The following is a 16,918-nucleotide window of genomic DNA, read 5'->3' on the forward strand; positions in this document are numbered from 1 at the left end:
GACTGCACCCCTGGGTGGGGGGCAGTGGGAGGCCCCTAGCTGCCCCTGGCCGGCCTTTCCTTGCTGTTAGGAGGGGAAGATGCACGCAGTATCTCAGGCCTGATGGCTTCTTCCGGACTTCAGGGAAGGACTATGGGGTGCTGCTGAGGTGGGGGGCAGCGCCCGGAGGTTAAGGTCTTCATAAGCCAGGGGTTTGATTCTACTTGGGCTACATCTTTATTCACCTGTCTTCACTGAGCACCAACTATATGCCAGGTGCTTGAGGTTCAGAAGTGGCCAAGACAATGTGATCCCTGCCCTCGTGGGGTCCTTACAAGTGCAGGAAGTGTTAAGATGAGGGAAATCCGGGGGCTTGTGAGAAATGTGCCTGGGGAGGTGACATTCAGTGTGACGGGAGAGGTGACCAGGAGCTGGCCGGGCAGACTGTTCTCTGCAGAGGATGGGGGGCGGAAGGTGCAGCAGCACGAGAGGAAGTGTTCTGCTCGCCGTAGAGCAAGTGAAGAGTTGAGGGTGGCTGGCAGGAAATGAGCTGAAAATGCCAGGGCCAGTCCAGGAGCCTCGTGAGGGCAAGGACACCGCCATGGGCCGCAGGGACCCACCCTGGCCTGAGTGCGGAAAGGGCCTGTTGGAAGGACGCGGATTAGCTCAGGGAGCAGAGGAAGAGCTGAGGCCCAGGTCCCAGGACGGACACACCGTGGGAGCGTCCTCCCCACCCACCCTCCGGCCCAGCACGTCCAGCTCAAGAGTCGCTGAATTTTGGAACTTGGACCACTCGAGCATCCCTTGTTTCTCCTTAGAGGAATAGTGGGGGCTTACTGAGATGGAGCCCCAAGAACCACAAGGAGTGGGAGGGACAGCTCCCCGAAGGAAGAAAATGCTGTCCCTGGAAGAAGTGGAGAAAGGATGCTGGGCAGATAAAGACAAAGCCACGGGGGCGGGGGAGGCGGGGAGAACTGCACCCTCTGCAAGACAGTCTGGACTCCATCCTGAGACAACGGAAGCCTTTGAAGGACTTTTTTTTTCTGCCGCGCTGCGTGGCACGTGGGATCTTAGTTCCCAGATCAGGGATCGAACCCACGCCCCCTGCAATGGAAGTGCTGGACCGCCAGGGAAGTCCCATCTGGAGGGCTTTAAGCAGGGAAGTTCCATGAGATTTATTCTTCTAAAGACCACTGTAGCTTCAACCGCAGGTACAACAACCGAGTTCCACTCAGGCAAATTACTTACCTGCTCTGCATCAGTTTCTCCTGGGAAATGGGATAACAGTATTCCCTCAGTGATCTGTTGCCAGGTTCCTATGAGACCTCGAGGTTAATGGGTTAATGATGGCGGAGGCCCTCCGTCAGGGTCAGGGAGAATATCTTAGAGTTTGATGCACAGGATGTCTTTATCTTTTATCACAAAAGAAATTAAGCTTTGCTGTTTCTAACTTGGGTTGGCACTGGGGTCCTCAGTCTGTGGGTCAGAGGATCCAACACCAAAAGTGGGTGCCAAGGAAGGAGTGGGAACATCACACCCAGAGACCTGGGCTCCCCACCTAGGGAGACAGGTATGGTTTTGTGACTGCCAGTTTAGGGGGGCTTCCATGTCTTTTATCCAGTTGGCTAAATTACCTCACACTAATGGACAAGCGACATGAAGTTTCCTGCCAAGAAACCAAGAATTGAAGATCACGGTAATAATGCAAACACCAACAAATCAGAAGAAAATGGCAGAGCCAACACCTCCATGGCTTTGTGGCTGCCGCAATGATCCGGCTAGTCAGCTCGAACAAGAAGTCAACAACAGGGACTTCCCTGGTGGCGCAGTGGTTAAGAATCCGCCTGCCAATACAGGGGCCACGGGTTCGAGCCCTGGTCCGGGAAGATCCCACATGCCGCGGAGCAACTAAGCGTGTGCACCACAACTACTGAGCCTGCACTCTAGAGCCCACGAGCCACAACTACTGAGCCCGCATGCCACAACTACTGAAGCCTGCGCGCCTAGAGCCCGTGCTCTGCAACAGGAGAAGCCACCACAACAAGAAGCCCGCGCACCACAACGAAGAGTAGCCCCTGCTTGCCACAAGTAGAGAAAGCCTGAGCGCAGCAATGAAGACCCAACGCAGCCAAAAATAAATAAATTTATAAAAATAAAATAAACTTATAGAAAAAAAAAAAAAAAGAAGTCAACAACAAGCACACGCACGCACCTGAAAATACCAAGAGGGCTCTCTGAAAATGGATTTACCCCGCACCCATTAAGGACGAGATTTGCCTTAAGTACACTATGCTTTGAAGCGTTAGCTTATGTTGGTGGTTCAAATATTTCAGTACAGAAGGAAACATTCTCATATTAGGAGTGTGAGACCAACCATTTTTACGGATAGGTGTGCTCTAGAAAGGGGATTAATGGAAGCTGGGCTGGCCCTGAGGGAGAAGTGGGGTGTCCAGGGAGAGGTGATGGGAGTGGTGAAACAGAGGTATTGAGAGGTTGAGTTGACCAGGATGGCGGCCAGATAGACCGGTGAGTGAGTGGGAGGAGTCACTGCCAATTCCAAAGGCCCTGGAGACATACTATAGGCAGCCAGTCTAGAGACTTAGATCTGAGGGCCTTCGGCATCCAGAGGTGGAAGACTTAGTGTTCACCTACATCTGAAAGTCGGGCGGATCCAACCCTCCATCACTGGCTTTGCCTGTGACTGGCTCTGTGACCTTGGATAGATGACCTCACCCCTGCACCTTTGTTTACTTATCTCCAAAATGGGCTGTGATAATAGGGCCGACCTCAGAGGACTGAAAGGATTAAATGAGAATCTGTAACATCCCACAGCATCTGGCTCCCAGTAAACACCCAACCAAAGGAGGTGAAAGTTACTGTGAGGTGGGTGAGGCCAGGAGAGGAGGAAATGGATCAGGAGGGAGAGAGGGAAGGAGTGTGGAGTCAGAAGAGGGCTCGCACAGACCAGAGGAGGAGTTCACAGTCCTTGTGAGCAAAGCAGATGAAGGAATGAGTGGGAAGGAGGAGGCAAAGGGGAGAACTGGGCTTGGGGCCCCTCTGCCCTGGTATCAGGTTTGTCTAAGGGAATTCCCTGGAGGTTGTTGGAAATCACACCGCCAGGAAGTGGGATGGAGGAGGGACCAAGCCTGTCTGGTTCTAAAGCCAATTCCCAGCAGAAGTGTCATGGAGCAGAATAGCGGGACCCGGGTTTCCCTGGTGGCACGGTGGTTAAGAATCCTCCTGCCAATGCAGGAGACATGGGTTCAAGCCCTGGTCCGGGAAGATCCCACATGCCGCGGAGCAACTAAGCCCGTGTGCCACAACTACTGAGCCTGAGCTCTAGAGCCCACAAGCCACAACTACTGAGCCCACATGCCACAACTACTGAAGCCTGCATGCCTAGAGCCCGTGCTCCACACCAAGAGAAGCCACGACAATGAGAAGCCTGCGCACCGCGACGAAGAGTAGTTCCCGCTCGCCACAACTAGGGAAAGCCCGCGTGCAACAACGAAGACCCAACGCAGCCAATAAATAAATAAATTAATTAATTAATTAATTAAAGGAAAAGAATAGCGGGACCCTTGAATTGGGTCCCCAGTTTCTCACTTACTGGCTGTATGTCCTTAAGCCACTTACCCTCTCAGAGCCGTTTCCCCATTTGTGAAATGAGACCATAGCCCCTTCCTAGGGTTTTGGGGGGTTTGAATGAAATGAAGCTTGGGAAGGGAACTGAGACTCAGAGGATCAGAAGTGGCCACGCCCACCGAGCTGAGTGAGATCTGAGCTCTGTCCTGGATCAGCCAGAGGGAGAGGAGGGCAGGGGAGAAGGTAGGAGATTGGAGACAGGTGTGGAGCTCTCCCCTCTGCCCTCAGAGCTCACAGGACACATTGTAATGGGCCAGACAAACGGAAGTTCCGTGTGTAGCTGATGGTAGCTCCTCACACCTGTTCTTTTGCCAGGTCTTGGGAGCCAGACTGCCTGAGTGGGCATCCCACTTCTTTTTTTTTTTTTTTTTTTAATAATAATATATTTATTTTTGGCCGCGCTGTGCAGCTTGTGGGATCTTAGTTCCCCAACCAGGGATTGAACCCAGGCCCTCAGCAGTGAAAGCACAGAGTCCTAACCACTGGCCTGCCAGGGAATTCCTGGCATCCCAGTTCTGACACTCAGCTGTGTGCCTCAGTCTTATCATCCATAAAATGGGAATCCTTACAGCACCAACCTCTCAGAGTGCTTTCAAGAATTAAGTGAATTCAGGGAATTCCCTGGCGGTCCAGTGGTTAGGACTCCGTGCTTTCACTGCTGAGGGCCTGGGTTCAATCCCTGGTTGGGGAACTAAGATCCCACAGGCCGCAGGGCGTGGCCAAAAAAAAAAAAAAAATTAAGTGTAGTCCTTAGAACAGTACCTGGCACATCATCAACATCATTATTATTAGTCCAGGGCAAAACAGTGAGTTCTTTCTCTGTGTTATCTTTTAAATTATAAAACGCATACAGAATAGCACAAGTCATAGGAGTACAACCCGATAAATATCTCCACAAACTAAACAAACAGTATCACTCATGGAGGCTCCCTTGTGACCCTTCTAGTCACTACCAACCTCCCACCCTCCACCCCAGGCACCACTCTATAACTAGCTCAGTTTCCTCTTTTTGTACTTTATGTAAATAGAATCATACAGTGATTCTATAACCCTTTCTGGCTTCTTCACTCACCACTACGTTTGTGAAATAACCCATGTATGTTGCGGATAGTGCTGTGTAATCATCCACCGTGTGAATACATCATCCCACTTCCTGCTTTCTGCAGGTGAAACAAGCCCTATGAACCTCATTGCCCTTTGCCTTGGTCAGTATTGGCGGTGGGGAAGCACAGCTTACAGACTTTCACAGTCAGAGACACCAGTTTTATGAGTTACATGGTAACTGATGTTACCCATGAGCTTGTGTTCCTTTGGGACAGCTGCTTCCTTCACTAGAAGGCTGCTTCCTTGGCAAAGGCCAAGTCACTTTCAACTCCTTGCTCAAACCAGGCCTCTGGGCTGTGAGGGGCCCTCCTGGGTAACGTGAGTGCTTGCAGCAGCTCCACCCAGGTCTGAGGCTGGCTCCAGGAGATATGCAGAGAGGTGGGTATAAGGCAGGTACAAGCCAACTGGAGAGCATACCAAGGAAAGGGCCACAGTCTGGAATGTTACCTCCCCCACTCTGATTCTGGGTGGGGCTGCTGGTGAGGAGAGGCCAGAGTGAGTGGTCAGCAGGGGCACGGAGCTCTGCGGGGCAGGTCACAGGCCCTGGCTGGAGATCTCATCTGACTCCATCTTGGGTGCCCTGGAGCCCACCCTGCAGCAGCTGCCTTGCCCCGGGGCCAGCCAGAAGGGCCCAAGAATCCTGCCTGGGTTTAACTACAGTATAACCATCAAGAAACAGATCCACATCAATACAAAGATGGGTCAAGAATGAGAAAAGACAGGTCTCAGGAAAAAAAAAAAAAAAAAAGGCTGTAAGATGGAGGAAAGCTGCTTATTTTCACAGAGACATGAACTTAAAAGACATTGAGATTTTGTCATGTTTCAGAGTGGCAAAAATGTTAGGTAACACCATGCCTCAGTGCCATGTTAAAATGGGTGGTCTCCTATCTTGTTTGTGGGAGTGTAAATTGATACAACCTCCATGGAGGAAAATTTGGAGCTCTCCAAATTACAAATACACATACCCTATGGCCCAGAAATTCTACTTCTAGGAATTGATTCTGCTTGGACACAGGTGGTGTCAATGTTGTTTGTAACTGAAGCAAAAGCTGAGATGAAGGCAGCATCCATTTCAGACATAAAAGTCTGTTAGCCTAAAACAATTTTAAAAAGTCAGTTATATTACCAGGAAAACAGGCTTATTCAAGAGCAGCAAAGAATTACAACACAGGATAGCAACTATGGCCAGCAACACACAACCCTGCTAAAGCAAAGGAGAGGAAACCTTTTTAGAGGAGAAGGGGAAGTTGGGAAAGGCTGTTATAAACAAAAAGACCATTGGAGGAAATTGGGAATTTGAAGTACAGTGGCTTTTCATTGTCTTAGTTTGACAGTTTCTCATTGGCTGAGCTGTTGCCAGGCAAGGAGAAAATCTTTTTTCCTCCAGCTGGCTGTAGTACAAAGTACATTTCTTTCCCTTGGGATCTGCATTGAGGTGGAGTGGTAAGCATGTAAGCGCTCCCCCTTCTGGCCTCTGGACTCCGTTTTAGTAAGGTTTCCCTTGATTAATTTTCACACTATCAATAAAGAATTGGTTAAACTATGGCACATTCACTTGCTGGATTACTATGCAGTTGTAAAAAGAAAAGAAAAAGAAGATAGTTATGTACTATTATGAAACCTCCAGGTTAATCTGTTAGATTGGAAAAAGCAGAGTGAAGAGCCATGAGCCAGAAAAGCTTCCACCTGTGCTCAAAGGGAAAAAGAATACTTGCTTTTCTCTGCATGGATAGCTCTTGAAGGCAATACAAGAAATGGGTAACCTGGACTTCCCTGGTGGCGCAGTGGTTAAGAATCCGCCTGCCAATGCAGGGGAGGAGGGTGGATTCCCGTAGAGACCCCAGGACAAGGAGGACGGTTCTTCTGGCACCCCCTCAGCCCCTGCTGAAGAAGCAGTGAGGCGGGAGCAGAGGATGGGCCCCCTCGATTTGGCGTGGCGCCAGGCTGGCCTGGCTAGCAGCAACTCCAGGTGGCACGGTTGCCCTGTCCACGGCCTTTGTCCGCAGTTGCAGCTCCTCTTTCCTGGGCGGCCTCCACTCTATTGTTGGCCGAGGAGGTCAGGACCCGCAGACACCTGCATTATTGATGCTCACGCATAAGGCGGGAGATGCGGGGGCGGGTAGATTGAGCCTGTAGCCGCAACCTGTGTGATGTGCTGCCGAGGGCACCTGCGGGCAGCCAGCTCCTAGGGAAGAGGAGAGGAGGGAGACGCCGGGAAACAAACCATGGGCAGGAGCAAGGGCAAAACGCCCCAGCGCCCGGAGGGACCCGGGAGGCCGACCTCCGGGGAGCAGGAATCCGGGTCGGCCAGCGCCGACAGCGCGCCCAGCCGGGAGCGCCGACAGGGCCGCGGTAAAGCCCATGGGGCGAGACCACTCTTGGAGCCCTGCACCGCGGGGGGCCAGGAGACCCCCGGTGGCCGCAGGAAGCCGACCGTAGAAGAGAATGGCGACTGCAGACGGCCGGAGGCTGAGGGGAGACGAGGCAGCGCGCGGCGTCCGAGATGCGGGCGTAAGGAGAGCCACAAGCCCGGGGACGGCCGTGGGGGGCGCCTGGAGAAGAGCCTCCTCGGAGGAGGAAGGACACGCGGGCGCGACCGCCGCAGGAGAAGAGGAAAAGGGCGGGGACGCTCGGTTCAGCGGGGCCGCCATGAGACCCGCAGCCTCAATGCGGACACGTCGGATGGAGACGGGGCCAGCTCCTGCCCGGACAGCGAAGCCCGCGAGGCCCTGGAGAGCGGCAGCCAGAGCGGCGGGGCCCCAGAGCGGCGGCCCAACTCGGAGCAAACGGACATGGGCTCGGGAAGCACCCAAACTGGTCCGGAGTCAGCGCTGGAGGCGCCGAGAGAACGCCCGGGCAGCGACGGCCTGAGCAGCGACGGCAGAGGCGGTGACAAGCCCCCCGCTGGGCCTCGGAGCCCGGAAGGATCGTCGGGGGCGAGGCCCCAGGGAGAGACCGAGGATTCCGAGACTGCCACAGACTTGAGTCTGGAGGGGGCCGGGCCTGGACGGAGCCTACGGGCAGCCCCAGGAACGACAAGCGGGTCCACTGAGGCCGAAGAGGCTGACCCGGCCAGTAAAGCCGCGGCCTCCAGTTCCCTCGAGGGCAGCCGCGCGTGCGTTCCCCGGAGCTCGCGGGCTTCTCGAGACCCCAAGCCGGCCCGGGACGCGAGAAACAGTGGGGTGCAGCCCGAGGCTGAGCCGAGGGGCCCCGAGCCCGGAAGAGCCGAGGCCTCGACCGCCCGGGGTCAGCGTACCCAGGTCGGAGAGGGGGTGGGGAAGGTGGAAGAGGAGGAGGGCGTGAGCGAAGCGGGGGCTGGAGGAGAAGGGTCCGGGGACCCAGCGCCGCTGGTCGCCCTGGTGGCGCTCGGCAGGCTTCGCGCGAGGCCCCCGCCAGGGCCCGCTCCCCAGGCCGCGGGTCCCTGCACCTCGGGCCTCAAGGACCGGCTCCTGCGGGTGGCACGGGGCCTGGGCCTCCTGCGCTGGCTGCGGCTCCGGCCGCGGGCGGGCGAGGCGCGGGCGGCGGGCGAGGGGCGGGGCCGCGGGCCGGGGCTGAGGCGCCGTCTAGTGCTGAGCCTGGCGGGCGTAGCTGGGCTGGGCGGGCGACCGAGGGCTCCCCCTGGTGGCGGCTCGAGTTCCCCGCAGGTTGCGGAAAGGCCAGCCTCCGACGACCCTTCTGAGGATGCGGACCCGACTCCAGATCCCAAGTTCGCGGTCATGTTCCCCAGGATCCACAGGGCAGGGAGGACCTCGAGCAGCCAGAGCTCAGAGGAAGCGTCCGCGGAAGCCCCCGCTGGGGAGGGGCACTTTTGGTTTTGTGCGGGGGCTTCAGGGGACAGTGAGGGGCGCAGGGCGAGTGGAGAAGGGGTGGCCGGGCGCCGCCACGGCTCTCTCGGCCCGACTCTCCCCGACGAGCCCCCACTCGAGAGCGGCTCCAGCAGCGAAGCGGAGCCGGAGACCTTGGGAGCCGAGGCTGCGGTGCACTGGGCGCAGGGCGAGGACCCCCGCGAGGACCCTGGGTTTGGCACCGAAGCACTGCTGCCCCGACTCATCTTGGAGACCCGCCTGCGGCGGGAGAGGAGCCCGAGCCCCTGCGGGTTCCTGAGGGATCGATGGGAGCCGGAGGATGAGACCGAGGAGGCGCTGGAGAAGGACCTGGAGCTGAGCCTCGGTCCGGGCCTGGAGGCGCCGCCCTCTCCCGGCGCCGAGGGCAGGAGCCTCGGGGAAGGCCTGGAAGACACCGAGGACCTGGCCCGGCTGCGGTGAGCGGGCGCGGTCCCAAACCTGCCATGCCTGGGTCACACTTGATCGTATCCCATCCTACCCCCGTTCTTTTATGAATTGTATCCTTACATGGGATTTTGCCACACAAAGTCGTCTGGCTGGAAGGGGCAGGTGAGGGGTGAGAATCAGGTGTTCCTTCCTTCTCTAATTGGCACAAAGCTTCCCTCTGGGTCAGCAGCCTGGTCCTGCTTGTAGCGCCCACGGCGCTGGTAACTTGTTTAGCAGCCGGACCCCTGTATTATGGACCAGCTCGGAGAGGGTGCATGACTTGGTGGAAGTGTCTCTGCAGCCAGTGGCAGCGCTAACCCAGGATCTCCTTCTGCCCCCGACTCCCTGCTTCTCCACCCTGCTTCCCTACAGGCCGGTGTGCGACAGCTCCGTGCTGCTGTGCCTCAAGAAGAGGTTTCACCTGGGCCGAATCTATGTACGGGGGACCCAAGAGGGGATGGTGGGCTGGGATTCCCTTTCCCCAGGGATCAGAGGGCCCTCCGGGCACCCCTGGAACTTCCCCCTCCATCTTTCTCCTCCCTGGGCTGGGTGCTGAACCCTCTCTGGGGTCCTGCAGAGCGGGGAGGGGCCGGGGGCATCAGAGCGCCACTCTATTTGCATCCCCTGCTCCCTCCATGTTCTGATGAGAGCCTCCACTTTCCTCCCAGACCTTTGGGGGGCCCCTCCTGCTCGCTCTGAACCCCCGCCGGCCCCTGCCTCTCTTCTCACCTGAGGTCCTGGCCAGCTACCGCCCTAGGAAGACCCCTAACACCATCCCGTACGTGAATTTGCCCCACCAGCCCTCTGCTCACCCCCAGGTGGCGAAGCCCCAGCATGTCCCATTGACTGAGGTCCAGGGCATGGCAAGCACGACCTGCCTACGCCCAGGAGGCCCCAGATGCCCATCTCTGGTAACCTTCTCTTCTGCTTCCACCCTCCTCCCCCAGACACATCTTTGCCATCGTGGCAGCAGCCTGTAGCCTGTCTCAGAGCACTGGGCAGGGCACCTGCATCCTCCTGAGGTGAGTGATGGCTGCCCTGCTTGGCTGAACCTTCAGGCCACACTGAAGGCCGGGAGGAGGGGGGATGTGAGGTCTGCATTTGAAACTGCCTGTCTGGTCCACTGCTGGGCAACAGCTCTGGACTTCCTAAGACTGTGCCCCTTGAACGAGGCATCTTGGGGACTTTTTTCTGTTTGGTCTCTATGCCCCAGGTCTCTGTTTCTGCATTTCTGGGAGTCTCCTTTAGGGCAGGTATCACTTCCAGGTGGGCATATCCCCACTTTCGGGCTCAATGGGGTTGTCCTCTGTGCCCCTTCCTGGAGACCCTGCCAGCCTCTCCCTCCTGCAGTGGGCACAGCGGCTCTGGGAAGACAGAAGCTTCCAAAAAGATTGTGCAGTTCCTAAGCAGCCTGGAGCAGGAGCAGACAAGGGGCAGAGGATGTCAGGTGAGGGGCAGCTCGCCATTTCCCAGGGATCCAAGGGGGACCATCCTACTCCTTTGGGCCAGAAGGGTGGTCTTCAGGCCTCTGGCTTCTCCTCCGGGGCAGCCCCAGGCATTGCCTACTGCGGGGGCAGGGAGGGCTGGGGTGACTGACCCCCTCCATGGACCAGCAGAGCTCCCAGGTACACAGTGTCCTCGGCTGGGATGCCTGATCAGTGGGCACCACTGCTGCTCCCAGGGATACTTGAATGCCCCTCCCCCATCCAGCTGGACGACGTGCTGCCCGTGCTCAGCAGCTTTGGCCACGCCAAGACAGTCCTCAATGCCAATGCCAGCCGCTATGGCCAGGTCTTAGGCCTCTGCCTGCAGCAGTGAGTGACGGGGGTCCAGGTGGGCAGGGTTACCCATGATCACTTTCCCTTATTGGGAACCTGAGACTGCTGCCCTTGGGTCCGGCCCACGGTGGGTCCCATTCTGAGCGGGGCCCCCCTCACTCAGTGTCCTGTGTCCACAGAGGGGTCATCCTGGGAGCTTCTGTGTCACATTATCTGCTTGAGACCTCGAGAGTGGTGTTTCAGGTACGACCTGGCCCGCTGCTCCCAGAGTGGGAAAGAGGGAGGGGCCCCTGTGAGGGGCTGCGGTCCCTCAGCCCCCAAGCCTGCCTTCCCCAGGACTTGTCCCTGCTCCCCTGGGGCACAGGACCGGGCCGTTGCTCCCCCTAAGCCAGTCCTTCTCCCCTGAGGCCCAGGCTGAGCGGAGCTTCCATGTTTTTTATGAGCTGCTGGCGGGGCTGGACCCCATGGAACGGGAGCGGCTCTCCCTACAGGGGCCAGAGACCTACTACTACCTCAACCAGGTGGGGGAAGGCCCCCTCGGTGCTGGACAACGGGGCCTGCCCAGGGAAGGGTCTGAGGAGAGGGAAGCTGCGGGTGGCCAGGCCCCGACTCCTCACCCCTCACCCCTGCTGTGCTCTGCAGGGCCGGGCCTGCAGGCTCCAGGGCAAGGAGGATGCCCAGGACTTCACGGGACTGGTGAAGGCCCTGCAGGTGCTGGGCTTGTGCACCGAGGAGCTGACTGCAGTCTGGGCTGTGCTGGCCTCTGTCCTGCAGCTGGGCAACATCTGCTTCTCCTCTTCAGAGGTGAGCTCCCTCTGGGACACTGGATTGGTGGTAGCTTGTTTGCATCACCAGGGCAGAAATAACAATGCCAAACACTTGTGTGTAGGAGACAGTAAAGCCCCGGGCCACCATCAGGGCCTCACCACTGCCCCAGAAAGCAGGTGAACTCCCATCGTACAGATGAGAAAACTGAAACCGGGGTCTTCTGCACCTATACCGATCCTGTCCCCCTAAACTGCCACCCTAAGGAGGATAATTGGCATTAATTGAGCAGCTATTATGTACCTGGCATTGTGTAGATCACTCTACATATATTTTCTTTTCTTTTTTTTTTTTTTTTTTTGGCCACACCGCGCAGCTTGTGGGATCTTAGTTCCCTGACCAGGGATTGAACCTGGGCCCTCGGCAGTGAACGTGCAGAGTCCTAACCGCTGGACCGCCAGGGAATTCCCTACATATATTTTCTAATTCATTGCTCCTGACAACACCATAACATAAAAATTGTTGTTTCGCCTTTAACAATAAGACAGTGGAGACTCGGAGAAGGAAAGAGACTTGTCAGGGCCACCAGCTAGTGGAGAGGTAAAGTCAGGATTCACACTCAGGCCCTCAGACTCCGGAGCCAGCTCCTACCTGCCCAGATCTACCTTTGGGTAACAGGGCCCCTTGCCAGGCAAAGCAAGGCCCTGCCCCTGCCCCATGGGAAGCAGCCAGTCCACAAGCAGAGCTCTCCCTGCTCCCTCCCGCCTGTCCAGAGGGAGTCACAGGAGGTGGCTGTCGTGTCCAGCTGGGCTGAGATCCACATGGCAGCCCGGCTGCTGCGGGTGCCGCCCGAGCGCCTGGAGGCGGCTGTCACCAGGAGGGTCACGGTGAGCTCGGGGGTCCTGGGGAGGCGGGGGCCTGACCAGTCCACCCACAGGCTTGGGGAGCACTAGTGTGGACCTTGGGCCTGACGTACCACATGCACATCCTCTGCCCTCAGGAGACACCCTATGGCCACGTCTCGAGATCCATGCCCATGGAAAGTGCCATCAATGCCAGGTGGCCCTGGGGACAGGAGAGAGCTGTGAGCAGGCCTGGCCCCTGCTGCACGAGGCTCACTCACCATGCCCGCAGGGACGCCCTGGCCAAGGCCCTGTACTCGCGGCTCTTCGCCTGGCTTCTGAGGAGAACCAACGTGCGGCTGGCATCCCCCGGGGAGGGAGGCGGCGTGGCCACTGTCACTGTCGTCGACGTCTATGGCTTTGAGGTCACCCCTGGGGGTGGGGCCCAGGACGGGGTGCCCACCTCATCCTGGTTATTTCTGGGGACCCCAGCAGCTTCCCTTTGTGGGGACATTCATGCGCTGCTTGCCTTTCTGACCATACGATGGTCCACGAGACAGCTGCGTGCTCCGTAGGTACAGCCATCTGCCCTAGGCAGCCCTGACGTCGGCTCTGGAGAGCTCTGCCTGCTTGGCCTTGCAGAGTCTCACAGGAGCCTTAAGACAATGGAAGACCCTCGGATGGGTCGGCCTCGCCTCCTGTGTACCCAGAGGAGAGGGAAGAGAGGGAATCCCCCAAAGCACGCTGAGTTTTTCATAAGCTCTTCACCCCTTTCCAGAACATCCTGTTTCCTCGAGGCAGGGAGGAGGGGCGAGAGCAAGAGGTGGTGGCCCCCACCTCAGTCCTTGGATGGGCACTGTACCCTGTCCCCTGCTCTCTCCTCTTCTCCAGTGTGTCCTTGGTGACCATCCACTCTCTGAGGAGGGGGATGACCGTTGCACCTGTGTGTGTGCGTGTGTGCATGTATGCACGTGCATGCTCTTGTGTGTATTTTAGAACATGTCAAAACTCTGTGCAAAGCTACACGAAGCGGGGGCTCTGCTGGGCTTACTAGGAGAGTGCTGAGGGGCACAGAGGAAGGAGCCTGTAATTCCAACAGGAGGGATGCTGGAAGGCTTCTTGGAGGCGGCAGCCTGGAGCTCTGCTTACGAGGATGTGGCATTCTGATAGCCAGCGAGTTAGGCTGTAGCAAGAGGTGCCTTCTAGACCACAGGATGGCTATGATCAGAGGCCCGAAGGCTCACAGGGGTGCTGAGGCAGAGGGCAGGGGTGTGGGTTGTTGGAGGGAGGAAGCATGATTGAGGCTGGGATTGGGCTGAGGCGGCCTGCACGCTGTGCCAGGATCTTTGGACCTGTCGCTGGAGGAGGCAGCATCAGCCCTAGGGCACCACTCCCGCCTAGTGCTGGGGAGAATGGGGGCAGCTGTGGGAGGGGGATGAAGGGCACCAGGCCTGTATGCTAGCCCCCCGACCAGCTGCCCTGTGCCCCCACCTCGTGTGGGTGCCCACCTCACTGCCCACGCGCCTCCCCAGGCACTGCGGGTCAACGGCCTGGAGCAGCTGTGCAACAATCTCGCCAGCGAGCGCCTGCAGCTCTTCTCCAGCCAGATGCTTCTGGCCCAGGAGGAGGTATGGGGAGCTGGGCATGGAGGTGGCAGGGGGACACTCAGCTGTTTCCCAGAACAGAGGCCATCCCTGGTAAAGAGAAGGCACTACACCGAGAGCTCTGCCCCAAAGCCCCCTTGCTATGGGCCGTCTCAGTCCTTCTGAGCCTCAGTTTACTCATCTGCAAAGTGGGAGGGCCATCCCTGCTCTGGCTCAGATGAGGTCCCCCCATGAACATGGATGGTCTCTGTAAACTAAATGCTGGCTTTTCCCAGGAGGAGTGTCGGCGGGAGATGTTGCCCTGGGTGCCCATCCCCCAGCCTCCGCAGGAGTCCTGCCTGGACCTCCTGGTAGACCAGCCCCACAGCCTCCTGAGTATCCTGGATGCCCAGACATGGCTGTCCCAGGTGAGCCCCCTGTGTCGGGGACAAGGAGCGGGGGCCCTGGTGGCCAGGCCAGAGCCAGCAGGAACTCCCAGGGGAGCAATAAAGTGCTGAGGTCCTGGGACCCTGCCCACAGGCCCTCAGCACAGCTTGGGAAGGCAGCGGCCAAACTGGGTTCAAATCCTGTCTCTGGGTGATCCTGAGTGAGATTCCCGACTTCTCCAAGAGTCCTTGCTGCAGAAGGGGGACAGTTGTGCCTGAGGGGCAGGGTGGTGGGGACTGTGCTGGCCCCATGAGGGGCTTGTGAGGGTTTCCCCAAGTATTTGTTGTTATAAGTTCCTTAGCACTTTAATCTCTTACCGGATGGGTTTTTAAAAGTATCTTTGAAAGACTTGTTCAGAAACGCATGTAACTGTGAGACCAGACTCCCAGGAGTGATTGCTAAATCTGCCTTAAAGTTCCCCCAGCCCCATTTCTTTTAAATGATTTCATCAAGGATCCTCTAAGCCGCCAAATCTTATTGACTGAGGTATACAAGGCTACTGTGTTTTTTTCTCAAATGCGAACCAGTTGTTCAAAATAGTCCCTGGGACAGAAGCTGTGCCCTTTATAAGGACCCAGATATGGAGTGACTCTTCCTGAAAAAGAAGTTTGGGGGCCAAAACCAAAGCTCACCTTCTGTTCAGTGCCTGTGGTTTTGGGGGGCAGGGGAGGGAAGCACAGTCCCAGCAGGGGAATGGCACCTGCAAAGGCCTGAGAAGCTCTTCCTCTTATCAGGCCACGGACCACACCTTCCTGCAGAAGTGCCACTACCACCACGGCGACCACCCGCGCTACACCAAGCCCCAGCTGCCCCTTCCCATCTTCACCGTGCGGCATTACGCTGGGACCGTCACCTACCAGGTATCAGGGTGAATCAGTGAGGGCAATGTGACCCTGGGGAGTCACCTGACGGGTGAGAGGGGTAGGTGTGGGGAGGCCCCTTCCAAGTCTTGGCTATCTTTCCCTACCTGGGCCCTTGGCCTCACCTAGTGCATGACTTACTGAGTTCTGGGTGGGCATTATGGGGTGGGGAGGGTCAAGGCCTTGGGACCCTCCAGACCAAGAGGAGCAGAGTGTATGTATGGGACCTGGCTCTGATCCAGAGTAGACCTCAGGCAGTCTACTTCTCCTTCTGAGCCTCCATTTCCTCATCTGTAAAATGGGAATGGGAGTCCATCCTATAGCATTGTCCTGAGGATTAATGCAATTACATGGAAATGGCGGGGCAGGTGCCTGGCAGATACTAGGTGCTCACTGAAGGGATTCTCCTCTCCCCTTTATGAGTTTCATGACTACTGCACACCTACCCAGGAGGAGAGCTGCTGAGGGGAGGGGGCCTGGTTTAAAGGCTAGGACCAGGTGACTGGTTTGAGGTGGGGCAAGTCAGGTAAGGCTTCCTGGAGGAGGTGACATGCTCTGGTTGTAGAAGAAAACATACAAACTACACAGGAGTTATCCACACGTGAAACACAAGGAGTATATGTCAATTATACCTCAAAAAAAAAAAATCACATCTAAAAGAAAAAAGGAAGAAACAGAAGGAGATTGACTAAAGAAAACTATAAAATTGTATTGAAGGTCACAAAACAAGACTTAAAAATGGAGGGAAAAGCCACATTCCTATTGGGGAGCCCTATATTGTTCACTCTTTCCCAGTTAATCTAGAAAAGTCATATAATTCCAGACAATACTCCAATGGGGCTTTTATGAGAGAAGGAGAGGTGAATTTTAACAAAATTATTCTGAAGTATTATATGGAAAATAAATGCATGAGAATAGCTAATAAGATATAAAAAGCAAATGATTATGGAGGAATTTGCTCTATCAGATATTAAAACATATTTTAAAGCTCTAGTAATTAAAAGAGTATGGTATTGATAAGGAGCAGACCCATCAATGGGACAGAATTGAAAACCCAATAAACAGACCCAAAAGTGTAACAAAGAACTGGGTATGTGACAAAGGTGGCCTTTAAAAAAATGTGGTAAAATATACACAACATAAAATTTCCCATTCTAACCATTTTTAAGTGTACATTTCAGTGTCTTTAAGTACATTCACAATGTTGTGTAACCATCACTGCTATCCATTTCCAGTACTTTTTCATTATCCCAAACAGAAACAACTTACCCATTAAACACTAAGCTCCAATTCCCCCTTCCTCAGACTCTGGTAATATCTAATCTACTTTCTGTATCTATAAATTTGCCTATTCTTATGTAAGTGGAATCATAACACACACACACACACACACACACACACACACACAATCCTTATGTGTCTGACATTGCATTAAGCATAATGCTTCCAAGGTTCATCTATGTTGTAGAATGTGTCAGAATTTCCTTCCTTTTTATGGCTGAATAATACTCCGTTGTATGTATAGACCACATTTTGTTTATCCATTCATCTGCTGATGGACGTGAATTGTTTCCACCTTTTTGGCTATTGTGAATAATGCTGCTGTGAACATGGGTGTACAAGTAACTGTTTGAGTCACTGCTT

General features: G+C 55.8%; 1 protein-coding gene across 1 annotated transcript in view; it reads left to right on the forward strand.

Annotated features, from left to right (window-relative positions):
• Positions 1-1,813: 1,813 nt before the first annotated feature.
• MYO15B (myosin XVB) overlaps positions 1,814-16,918 on the forward strand; it is a 37,875-nt gene continuing 22,770 nt past the window's right edge. Inside the window, 16 exon segments of the mRNA XM_082443654.1 lie at positions 1,814-8,989; positions 9,372-9,435; positions 9,668-9,777; positions 9,947-10,019; position 10,021; positions 10,334-10,446; positions 10,710-10,813; positions 10,957-11,020; positions 11,185-11,298; positions 11,420-11,581; positions 12,316-12,429; positions 12,543-12,601; positions 12,677-12,809; positions 13,917-14,012; positions 14,264-14,395; positions 15,149-15,274. Of these exon segments, the coding sequence (XP_082299780.1) occupies positions 6,954-8,989; positions 9,372-9,435; positions 9,668-9,777; positions 9,947-10,019; position 10,021; positions 10,334-10,446; positions 10,710-10,813; positions 10,957-11,020; positions 11,185-11,298; positions 11,420-11,581; positions 12,316-12,429; positions 12,543-12,601; positions 12,677-12,809; positions 13,917-14,012; positions 14,264-14,395; positions 15,149-15,274 (3,501 nt within the window). The 5' untranslated portion in view covers positions 1,814-6,953.

This window comes from Balaenoptera physalus (genome assembly GCF_965194825.1).
Source record: "Balaenoptera physalus genome assembly, chromosome: 20".
NCBI classification, from domain to species: Eukaryota; Metazoa; Chordata; class Mammalia; order Artiodactyla; family Balaenopteridae; genus Balaenoptera; species Balaenoptera physalus.